Consider the following 12,487-nt stretch of genomic DNA (forward strand, 5'->3'; position numbering starts at 1 on the left):
TTACAACTGCCTATGAGGAAAATCAAACTGATGAAGTACCTAATTTAAATCAAGGTCTTCCATTTTCACCACAGCAACTATTAAATAGACTTGTTAACACATACAACTAAACAGAGAAAAAAACTGAAAACGGAGAACACCCCCATCAATTTTAGTTCCTCCTGGCATAAAGGAGCAAAAGAAAGTAGTTTGAAGCCTGGGCTATACACTGTTTCTTCTGTTTATAAATTCAGTCATGGGGCTGGCTAGTGTGGTGGTGTGAGAGACAACAACCCTATGGTTCCCATATTTGAATGCCTGGTTCCCAGCTGAGGGACTACTTCTAAAGGGCTGGGAAGTCTGGCCTTGTTGCAGGAGGAGTGTCACCGGGGAGTAGGATGGGCTTTGAGGTTTCAGAAGCTCACACCAGGCCCAGTGTCTCTTATTCTCTGCCTCATGCTTCTGATCCAGATGCAAACTCTCAGCTACTGTTCCTGTGCCAAGCCTGCCTTCCCACTGTCATGCTTCCCACCATGATGGTCAGACTCAGGCTTGAAACTGTAAGCAAGCCCCCAGTCTCATGCTTTCTTTTATGTTGACTTGGTTGTGGTGTCTCTTCACAGCAGTGACTAGGACAGTTGGTAAGGGTGCTTGCCTTCCCATACACACAATCTAATCTCCAGCATCACTGTTGACATGGTGACACATCTGTAGTCCAGGGTGAGGTAGGACCAGGACATCAAAGGCACTCTCACCTACAGAGAATTTCAGGGTAACTTGAAATACATGAAACTCTCAATAAATAAATTTCATCATGAAAAAACAATAAAGAAATTATATTAATATCAACCAAGACAGGTATCCTAAAGTTCATGTTAAAAACAATTTTCACTTTTAAAAACAGATACATTTATTTGTATGTTTTTGTCTGGCTGTTTTGTCTTTTGTCTGAATGTCTGTCTGTGCACTGCTGGCAGCCTGGTGTCTATAGAGGTCAGAGGCAGAATCAACTCCCCGGGAATTGAAGTTACATATGATTTTAAGTTACTACTTTGGTTGCATGGAACCAAAACCGGGTCCTCTGCAAGAAGAGTTAAGTACTTTTATCTGCTAAACCATAACTCCAACCCCAAACAATTGTCATTTTATATTAAAATTTAAAAAGTTAAAAGTTAAAAATGTGCTAAGTATAGTTGTACATCAACTAAATATGGGGACATGTTCTAACAAATGTCATCAGTAGACAATTCTTTTAAAAATGATACAATATATATGTACACAAATCTTGCTTCTAGTCGGCAAATCAATAAAGCATATTACTATGTTGAATACTCAGGCAATTAAAATATAAGCTAAGTATTTGTGTATATAAAAACACAGAAAAGGGGGCTGGAGAGATGACTCGGCGGTTGAGAGCACGTCTGCTCTTCCAGAGGACCTGGGTTCAATTCCCAGGACCTACATAGGAGCTCACAACTGTCTATAACCTGAGTTCCAGGGGATCTGACGCCTTCACACCAATGCACATAAAATAAAGTTAAATAAATTATTTAAAAAAAATATATCACCTTAATTTTAAAAAAAACACAGAGAGAAAAGGTGTCGCAAATCCATAAGGTGCCATCACTTTTTCAGCTTCATTATCATCTCAGTGGGCAATCGATCATTATACAGAGAGAAGTCACATAGTAAATAAGTCATATATGAAACATGACTATACTACCCACATGTTGTTTTGTGAAATTTTATTTAATATGCATGGATGTTTTGCCTGAACATACATATGTGCACCATATGCAAACCTGGTGTCAGCAGAGGCCAGAAGATGTCATCAGATCCCCTGGGGTTACGCATAATTCAGACACACTACATGGATGCTGGGAGTTGAACTCAGGCCCTAAACTGTTGAGCCATTTCTCCAGCCATCTACTACCCATTGCCAAAAGATGCTTACCAATGGTAAGAAAGCACTGAAGTGTTATCAACAAGCCACAAAGCTTTGACATTTGACGACTCATCTTTGAGATGTCTTGATAGAACTCACTGGTGTAGCTGGAGTTTTCCTGCCCTGCCCACAGTCAGGACAAATCTTTTGTCACCCACCAGTCCCACAGCCGCTCAGACCCAACCAAGTAAACACAGAGACTTATATTGCTTACAAACTGTACGGCCACAGCAGGCTTCTTGATAACTGTTCTTATAGCTTAAATTAACCCATTTCCATAAATCTACGTGGCTCGTGGTTTACTGGCATCTTCACATTCTGCTTGTCCTGGTGGCGGCTGGCAGTGACTCCTTCTGCCTCCCTGTTCTTTCTTTTCTCCTCTCTGTTAGTCCTGCTTATACTTCCTGCCTAGCCACTGGCCAATCAGTGTTTTATTTATTGACCAATCAGAGCAACACATCTGCCATACTGAACATCCCACAGCACACTGGAAACTGATAAACAGTATTTCCTTAGAACATGAGACCGTGAAGATGCACATTCAAAAACTGGCCTTGAGCTATGATTAACATGTAACTGTACACAAATCACAGGCATGCTTTGTTTCTACTAATAGTTTATTATGTTAAATGTAAGGACTTAGGACTAGAATACTCTACACTCCAGTAGTTCTCAACCTTCCTAATGTTGCGACCCTTTAATACAATTCCTCATGTTGTGGTGACTCCCAACTATAAAATTATTTTCATTGCTACTTCATAACTATAATTTTGCTCCTAGTATGAATTGTAATGTAAATATCTGATATGTAGGTGGTCTTAGGCAACCCCTATGAAAGGGTCATTCAGCTCCAATGGTATTGCGACCCACATGTTGAGAACTACTGGTCAAATCCAACACAGTAATTTACAGGCTATAAATCCTAGAAGTTCAGAGGCAACATGTTTACCTCAAGAAGCACATTATATTAAGATGCATGCAGCAATGATCTTAAGGTAACACTACGATTCAACAAAAGAACCTGACACTCCTTAATACAGAGCAAAGGGGTTTTTTACATGTTGATAATAAAGTTTATGACTCAGTTTTCCCAATCATAGTAATACAGGAAGTTCTAATTAAGTAAAATTAATTTATTTTTAATTTTCATAGTTTGTGTGTATGTGTATGTGGGTGAGCTTGTTTGTGTGCCATGGGGCTATTTATATCAAAACTTGCTGTATTATAATGAGGGAAAAAAAACTAAGTTTGAAGCCATTTATTTTACATGAAAATAAAAAGCCTTATTCAGAATATAGATGGTGACTGCAAGAGGTAAAATCTGCTCCCATACATCAGCACCACATAGATACTTATTAACCACACTTCATAAATTACCAAATACAAGACATTTTTCATACTCATCTGTTACAATACAAGGTACTTTCTGGCACTGTTCACTAAAAAGTGGGAGAGAAATTTAAAACACTTGATCTATAATAGCTTAGGTCTTCCTTTTTATACTGTAAAAGTGAGTTACTTTGACATGGTTTACACACTGACCCTCAGAGAAAATAGGAAAAAAACTCAGGATAGCATTTTTTTCTTACCTGAAATGCCTAGGGTGTCTTAAGACTGAATACTCATCTTTGGGTTTCCCCAGTTTAGAGACTATTACATGGGTTTGAAAAGGTATTCTTAGTTGTTTATACTTCAACTTTAGAACCTTAAAGTATCAAAAATCACATTTAACAGACTAGTTCTATACAAGGAATTCACAGACTGGAGAGACACCTCACTGTACAGATGTGTACAGAAACATACACAAAACAAGGCTTATAAAAAGTATCAATGTGTTTACAAAGGAAAAGTTTAAAGAGGAAGAGAGGGGAAAACAGTTTCTAAAGTCTGAAATGACAAACAGTTAACTAAGGATGCCCCAGGAAATACACAAGAAGATGCACTAAGATTTACTTTTGAAGCTAATACTATTCAGTTACATAAGCCTTTCAGCACACTTGTCCCAGTTCTCTTTATGGTACTTAACCAACCAACTACACTGTGCCTCAGCTGTACACAGTGGTCAAAGATAACACTATTTAACTCAAAGGAATGATATAAACAACAAAGAAAACTACCTGCAATGTAGTAAGCCTTTACTACAAGTACATTTCTGCTGAGCTAGGAACATAACTCAGATGGTAGAGTTGCTTGGATAACATGCGCAAAGCTCTGAGTTCAAACCCCAGCATGAAATAAAAATGGACACTAGGGCACACATCCATAATCCAAGCACTTAGGAGGCAGAGGCAGAAGGACTGCCACAAATTTGTGCTTTTTGAAACAGGGTCTCTCGACACAGCCCTGGTTGTTCCAGCACTCACTACGTAGATCAGGCTGACCTTGAACTCACAGAGATCACTTTGCGTCTGCCTTTCCAGTGCTGAGATTAAAGGCAAGAAAGACCTGATCGCCACAAATTTGAGGCCAATTTGTACTACCTATGAAGTTCCAGGCAAGCCAGTACTACACAGTAACACCTTAAAAAAGTTGAGGGGAGGAAACTCCCCACCCACATTAGTTGCTCTTCTACAGGACGTGAATTCAACTGCCAATACCTATGTCTGGTGGCTCACAGCTTTCTCTAACTGCAGCTACATGGGATCTGATCACCTACTCTGTCCACCTTTGGTACATGAACTTCTATGTACAAATTCACACACAGATATATATAAATAAAATAAATTTTAAAAAATTATTATTAAAAACATAAGTAAAACGTTCTTTAAAAGAAAAGTAAACATAAAATACATATACACATATATTACCAATATAACAATGCTTTTAAAATCACAATCAGGGACCAACAGTTGTTTGCTACCAACTCTGACAACCTAAATTTGATCTCCAGGGACCCACAGAGTAGAAAGAACTGTGACAGCTATCTTCTGACTTCCACACATGTACACACCCATTTACACACAGAAACAATATATTCTTTTTTTTTTAATTTATAGACAATAAAGCAGTTTAGAAATCGCTTATAAGAGGGCAGGAGAGGTGGCTCAAAAGTTAAAAGTACATAATTCTCTTTCAAGGGAATTCAATTTCCAGCATCAACATCAAGTGGCTCACAAACCACCTGTAATTCCAGCCCCAGGAGGATTGGAGGCTCTCAGCCTCCACAACCATCTGCACATATTCACACATGCACATACATACTAAAAGAAAATAAATTGCTTTTGCATGAGGTGGTTGGATGGGTTTCTAACTGCATGCCCATGTTGACTTTGATGCCATTCTGTCCTTCTTGCTCTGGCCCTTCACTTTCCCTGAGTAAATAATCCTCCAGCTAATTAGGAATACATACTAGCTGAAAACTCCCAAGTAGCAAATGTAGGCTTAAGTGTTTTATTAATTTTCACTAAGTTCTATAAATTCCAGGAAATTAAGTTCTGTAAGTTCCAGGAAATTATCAAACCTGAGTTGGTTCTGGAAAGCCTTCTAAGAAAAAAAAGGTATCAAAAGTAAATATGATCTTGTGAAGATACTCTTCAAAGACTATATATGGCCAAAACTCATTCCAATGCTATTCTGAATTTCTGAGCTATATATTCTCTTGTTTAATTTTTAAAAATCTTGTGCAGTAGCTACTATAATAAACAAAGTGAGCCATACAGAGAATAAATAATGTATCATAGCCCAGAAACTCATAGTAAATAGTAGTCAGGATTTGAAATCTAACGTAAAAGCTTGGTTCTTAGTATACTACATTGTATATTAGATGACTAATATTCTCTTTTCAACTAAAATATTCCCAGAATGAGAAACTAGATGATCACTAGCATCACATCAGTAATGCAAATCTAAAAACAAACAAAGAATTCAAACATGTTAGAACTGAATTGTTTGTTGTTGTTGATCCATGTCATCAAAACTGATATGTGACACATTTAACTCTGTTTGTGACATTTAGTTTATTTGGTCAGGGTCTCAATACATAGCCCTGGCTGGCCAGGAATTCACTATGTAGACCAGGCTTACATGGAACTCACTGAGCTTCACCTGCTAGAATCAAAGGTGTATGAACGTACACACCTGGCTTAACTTTTTTTTTTAATGCTGGGACATATTCATTCAATAAATTAGTTTAAGCCTGTGAATGAAAAGATTATCCTTGTTTCTTGGAAGTTTTTGTCTAAAAGTATAGTTCATGGAAATCATTTTTCATATTTTAATTTCTTTTAAAATGCTATTGATTCAATTTACTTCATTCACTCTTTTTGTCTTGTATTATTTATTTATTCTATTTGTTTAATCCATGAACATGTGGATGCTACACAAGTACTCTCACTACTGAGTTACATGCCCAGCCTCTATTTTTTAAAATCATATATGTCTTCAAACTGTTCAAAAGGAGTGTCAAACAGGTGAAATATGTTTCTATTTGACATTTAGAAAGGCACTGACGAGTTAACTAGCTTAATATTTTAAAAATTATGTAAGTAAATTACACTTTTAAAAACTTTGAAGGCTAGAGACAGGCTCATTAGCAGAGGAGTTTCCTAGTGTGCATGAGGCCCCAAGTTCAGTAATCATTATTAGGGTTTAGAGGTTCAAAATGCCTAACCTGGCTTATTCATCAGTTATTACCAGACACACATGAAATACTGGTGAATTTTTTTTAAGATTTGCTTTATTTTCATTTATGTGTATTTGTGTTCATCTCTGTGTATATATTGCCATGTGTGTGCAAGTGTCCACAGAGGTGAGATCTTTGGATCCCCTGGAGCTTGCTTATGTTACAGGCAGTTGAAAGCCACCCAAAATGGATGTTGAGAACCAAACTCAGGTCCTCTAGAAGAGCACAGGTTTTTATCTACTGAGCCATCTGCCCAACGCTATTTAGTGGTTTTTAAAGGATTTCCACCAGGCTAATATGAGATTACTTAAAAGCAACCACTGCCTAATCATTACTTGCTATGCATTTTGCCAGTAAACAGTAACAACTGTTAAATGTGGTTATTTTCCTAATAAAATTTTCTTTTGTTCTTAGAGTAAGGATGTCAGGCTAGCCTAGAACTCACTATGTAGATGATGCTGATCTTAAACTCCTAATCCAAACCTCCTGCTTCACCTCCTAAATTGCTGGTATTAAATGAACATACAACCATGCCTGGCTTGCCTACCAGAATTTAGTAATCTTGGTTAGTTCATATGTTTGTTTTCTAAAACTCTTCTGTGGTGGTTTGAATAGATATGGCCCCTACAAACTTGTGTGTTTTAATGCTTGGTCTCTAGAGTGGCAGTATTTAGGAGGCATGGCCTGGCTGGAGTAGGAGTGGCCTTTTTGGGAGAAGTATACCACTGTGAGGGTGGGCTTTGAGGTTTCCTTTGTTCAAACAATGCCTAGTGTGAGACAGTTGCTTCTGCTGCCTGGGGATCAAGATGTAGAACTCTCTGCTCCTTCTCCAGCACCATGTCTCCCGGCATGCTGCCATACTTCCCGCCATGATAATGGCCTGAAACTGTATGTGAGCCACCACAATTCAATGTTTTCCTTCATAAGAGTTGCTATGGTCATGGTGTCTCTTTACAGCAATAGAAGCCCTAACTAAGACATCTTTAAACTAATGAGAACTTTATTAAAATATTTTCTTAGACCATTTCCTGATATAAATTAACAAGACTCATGTGATTCTGATGCTTTGTAAATTCGAGTGTCTCTCTTTCACTTTAAAGATTCTTTCAACAAAGCTGTTTCACACCATACGGAAAACATTTGGATGACTATTTCTCAAGCAGTCTATAACCAAATTCAAGCTTTTACTGATTGGATAGAGCAACTAAATATGCTGAAAATGTTAACCAAACTGACATAGAAAACTGGTAATTACAATAGTGCTTTAAAACTTCTGCTAGGGGCTGGAGAGATGGCTCAGAGGTTAAGAGCACCGACTGCTCTTCCAGAGGTCCTGAGTTCAATTCCCAGCAACCACGTGGTGGCTCACAACCATCTGTAATGAGATCTGGCACCCTCTTCTGTATACATAATAAATAAATAAATCAAAAAAAAAAAAAAAAAAACTTCTGCTAGATCACACTTTTTCATGAATATTAAACTATAATTGGCAAGACACATATCAACTTACATTCAATGCCTATTCATCTTAAAAAACAACTGAAAACACTTAGTAAAACATGAACAGATCTTACCAGTGCAGGCCACTGAATTTGTCTGCTCTTTGATCCCTGAGTCTTGCTAGGGTCGTTCCTTTTGGCCCAGATTAAGTGGTATTCCACCAAGAAAGTTGAAAAATCTTCATAAACTTTAACCCACTCCCGTTTATCCCATTCAAGGTCATCAAATTCCACGTACACCTATGAAAAAAAAGAAAACCCACAATTTTATGAGCAATATACAGCAATAATATTAACCCGTGAAATGGAATTAGAAAAGACATTATTAACATTACATTTTGGGGCATGGGGTCTTGGTATAATATATAGCACAGAGTGGTCTCAAACTTGTGATCCTCCTGTTTTTGCCTCCCAAGTGCTGGAGCTTTGTAGTGTTCTCTTAGAACAAGTGCCCTTATTATTTCTATGACAAGGAAATAAATCACAAAGGACTACATGGTAAGAAAAGTAATTCAAAAACAGCTGATCAGCACATATTAGTCAGCATATCTGAAATACACACTAAAAAACTATGTGTAAACGGATCATTGTAATGTTGGGAAGTATTTTCCAAAGTAAACAGGCAGCTAGAGGTGCAGTTCAGTAGTATGGAGCATTATATGATTAACTACAAAAGGCCTGAAACCTCATCATTTAAAAAAAAAAAAGATAAACAGAAAATGTATTAGGCTTTGCAAATCATATGGTCTTTGTCATAACTCCTCCTATCTCTGAGGTACCCAAACACAAGCAACATATAAACTGAATTTGGCATAAAAAGTTAGTAGAAAATGGCTAATACTCAAGTCAATCAACATAATAAACCACATTAATAGAGTAAGGAAAAATAATATTTTTAATGGTACAGAAAACACATCTGGAAAAATTTAATACTCTTTCATGAGAAAGCAACAATAACAAAGCCTCAGCAGATCGTTGGGGCACATACAATGATCTCTACATTCTATATTCTGAAACAGGGCATCTGCAAGCTGGAGAGCTATTAGGTCATTCCATTTGCTTGATGGATTTTTTTTTTTTTCCTGTTCACTGCTATTGCTGTTTTTTGTCTCCCTACCTATACTACAAAACCCTCTGGAGCAAAAAATTGTATTTTCTTTTTGATTTCTTTGTTTTAATTTCTAATGCCTAGATTATTCACCTGCAAACAAAAGCAGCCACTAAACTTTCTGTGTAAAATATCACAACATAAATGACTAAATTAGAAGGAAAAAGTATGTGTATGCTTAAATATCGCTGCTCTTTCTCCTGATTCATCATTGTGCTCATGATTATTTAAGAAAGGAAAAAGAAGATTCCACTCTATATCAACATTTGCAACTGAATAAAAACTAGTCACTATGATGCTAGGAATTCAGAAAAACTTGGTTTAGGGGAGGTGCTTGAACAACCATTGACTATTAATTACTATTAATTACAAGTGATTACAAGATTAAAGATAAAATAATTTGAAATTATTTCATAATAAACATTATAAATACATCCTGAGATATCAGAACAATGAATTCTAGGAATTGGTCCTTTGGTAATTTAGATGACTATATTCTACTTTAACACTCTTTTTGGTATTTTTGGTGACAAGGTCTCATAATTTAATCCTCACTAGCCTTGAAACTCATAGTAATCCCCCTCCTCAGCCTCCCAGATTCTGAGATTACAGGCATGAGCAACCCACCCTGATAAATTCAGTGATTGCTAACTTAGTGTAAATAACTGCAAGCTGATTATACCTACTTGGTAATAGACACCTCCTATTGTTTTATTTACATTGAATAAAAAAGAACTGCATAATTTTGAGAAATCTGTCTTGTGGCTTATTCAAAACCAAAGAGCAACTGCATCCTAATGCTGCTTAACCACAAATACTACTTCATACTAGCCGGGCAGTGGTGGCACACGCCTTTAATCCCAGCACTCAGAGGCAGAGCCAGGTGGATCTCTGTGGAGTTCAAGGCCAGCCTGGTCTACAAAGTGAGTTCCAGGAAAGGCAAAGCTACACAGAGAAGCCTTGTCTTGAAAAACCACAAAAAAAAATTTAAAAAAACAAAAAAAAAAAAAAAAAATTAAAAAAAAAAAAAAAAAAAAAAAGGCCAGCCTGGTCTACAGAGTGAGATCCAGGACAGGCACCAAAACTACACAGAGAAACCCTGTCTCAAAAAAACAAAAACAAAAACAAAACAAAAAAAAACTACTTCATACTAAAAATAAAGGTGCCTAGTACCATGGAGCATGCCTTAAGCCTAGTACTGGGAGGAAGAGGCAAGCAGATCTTTGTGAGTTAAGGGCCAACCTGGTCTACATAGATTTCCAAGTCAGTCAGGAATATATAATGAGACCTTTATCTCAGTAAGTAAACAGACAACAGTGATACATAAACATGCTAGATTACATCAACTAACATTCCTCAATATACATTTGTATGTTTATAATCCTCATATCCATGTTCTTACTTATAAAATAGGCACCGGAGGAAGCCAAGTCAGTCATAAAATGTTAAGTAACAAACATCTAACTTTCATCTACTCTCTTTACAAGTAGTTTCATTGTACTACATCATGACCACCACCATTGCATTTATCCATAAAGCTTTCTCTGATTTGCTACTGGGATACCAAGAAGAAATATTCTATAAAGAAATAATATAGAAAACAATGAAATAGTTTTGCTACAAGATTCATCTATGTATTGGTCTGCATAAATAGTTTTGTAACAAGAAATTAAAAATGTCTGCTATGAATGGATCCTCAAAATTCAAATCAAACTAGGGAGGTAACTTAGTCATGAACATTTGTTTAGCATGGACAAGAACCTGATCTCTAGCACTACAAAAGGAAAAGACAGAGGACATGCATGCAGAACAGGATACTTGGCATCTCAACATTTGAACTTTTTTTTTAATCAAACAAAACATCAAAAGAACTGAGGCTCAAATGAATCCAAATGATATCTGTAACCTCCAAGTGTTGTGGAATATTATTTTAAGGTGTATCACGTTTGTTTATGTTGCATTTGTTTAACTCTGTGAAGCTGTGATAGTACTCTGCCTGTCTAAACCACCTAATTGGTCTAATAAAAAGCTGAACAGCCAATAGCAAGGCAGGAGAAAGGATAGGCGGGGCTGGCAGGCAGAGAGAATATATAGAAGGAGAAATCTGGGAGGAGAGAAGGACGAGGACACCAGGGACCAGCCACCCAGCCATGAAGTAAGAGTGACAGTAAGATGACAGAAGAAAGAAAAGGAAAAAGCCCAGAGGCCAAAGGTAGATGGGGTAATTTAAAAAAGCTGGCAAGAAATAAGTCAAGCTAAGGCCAGGCAGTCATAAGTAAGAGTAAGACTCTGTGTGTGACTTATTTGGGAGCTGGTTAGCGGGCACCCAAAAGAACAAAGAGCAAAAACAACCCAACAACCACATCCAAGCCATAATTCCCATAGAACACATTTATTTATTATGTATTTATTATGTACACAGTGTTCTGCCTGCATGTATGTCTGCACACCAGAAGAGGGCACCAGATCTCATTACAGATGGTTGTGAGCCACCATGCAGTTGCTGGGAATTGAATTCAGGACCTCTGGAAGAGCAGCCAAGTGCTCGCAACCTCTAAGCCATCTCTCCAACCCCTTAAAATCACCTTTATTAACCTTGAGTGAAACATAGGAGAAGAATGAAAAATAACATGGCAACCTTACAACAAGTTAAAAAAAAAAAAAGATAAAGGCCTACTGTGTTAAGACTTAGCTGCCACTTGCTACATTCTCCAGGCTATTCTCCTGAGTATTGGTTGGGGTTAAAGGCATGCACCACCATTTTTTTTTTTAAGTTAACATATTTAACAAGGATAAGAAGTTCAACTTTTAATAAATAAGATTATTGGAATTTCAGGTTTTTTTCTGAAAATACTTTTAAAATCCACTTCAGAATCAGTGCTCAATTTAGTACAAATTTATTATTTGGGGGAGGGGAGGATGTTCGAGACAGGGTCTGTGTAGCTTTGGAGCCTGTCCTGGAACTCACTCTGTAGACCAGGCTGACCTCGAACTCAGAGATCTGCCTGCCTCTGCCTCCTGAGTACTGGGATTAAAGGTGTGTGCCACCCCTGCCTGGCTATGAATTTACTTTTCTGAGATAGTATGTATGCTAGTACCATAACCCAAAACTTCAGATGATGTAGTGCTCCAAAAGACAAGATGACTGAATTTCTTTCACTCTCAGTTATCATGCATTTCTCTTAGATGAGTAGAGAAAGCCTTACACAAAATTCACAACAAATAGAATACACTTAATAGCTTGGAAGATGATGATAGTAAATTTAAAAACAACAACAAGAAAGTTATTCCATTCTGGTAGTCTGTTTTTAACTGACCATGTGGGCTGGAGAGAT

The 12,487-nt window shown here is 37.2% G+C and overlaps 1 protein-coding gene across 7 annotated transcripts in view; it reads right to left on the minus strand.

Annotated features, from left to right (window-relative positions):
* Window positions 1–12,487, minus strand: part of Jmjd1c (jumonji domain containing 1C) — a 187,822-nt gene that overhangs the window by 108,687 nt on the left and 66,648 nt on the right. For all 7 annotated transcript variants that reach the window (XM_076557066.1, XM_042265580.2, XM_076557064.1 and 4 more), the window contains exon 2: window positions 8,120–8,284. Coding sequence is in view for 3 of the 7 variants with exons in the window: in XM_076557064.1 (XP_076413179.1) it covers window positions 8,120–8,284 (165 nt within the window). In the remaining 4 variants the exon portion in view is untranslated. The remainder of the gene's footprint in view (window positions 1–8,119; window positions 8,285–12,487) is intronic.

The sequence above is a fragment of the Peromyscus maniculatus genome, chromosome 21 (assembly GCF_049852395.1).
Source record: "Peromyscus maniculatus bairdii isolate BWxNUB_F1_BW_parent chromosome 21, HU_Pman_BW_mat_3.1, whole genome shotgun sequence".
Lineage (NCBI taxonomy): Eukaryota > Metazoa > Chordata > Mammalia > Rodentia > Cricetidae > Peromyscus > Peromyscus maniculatus.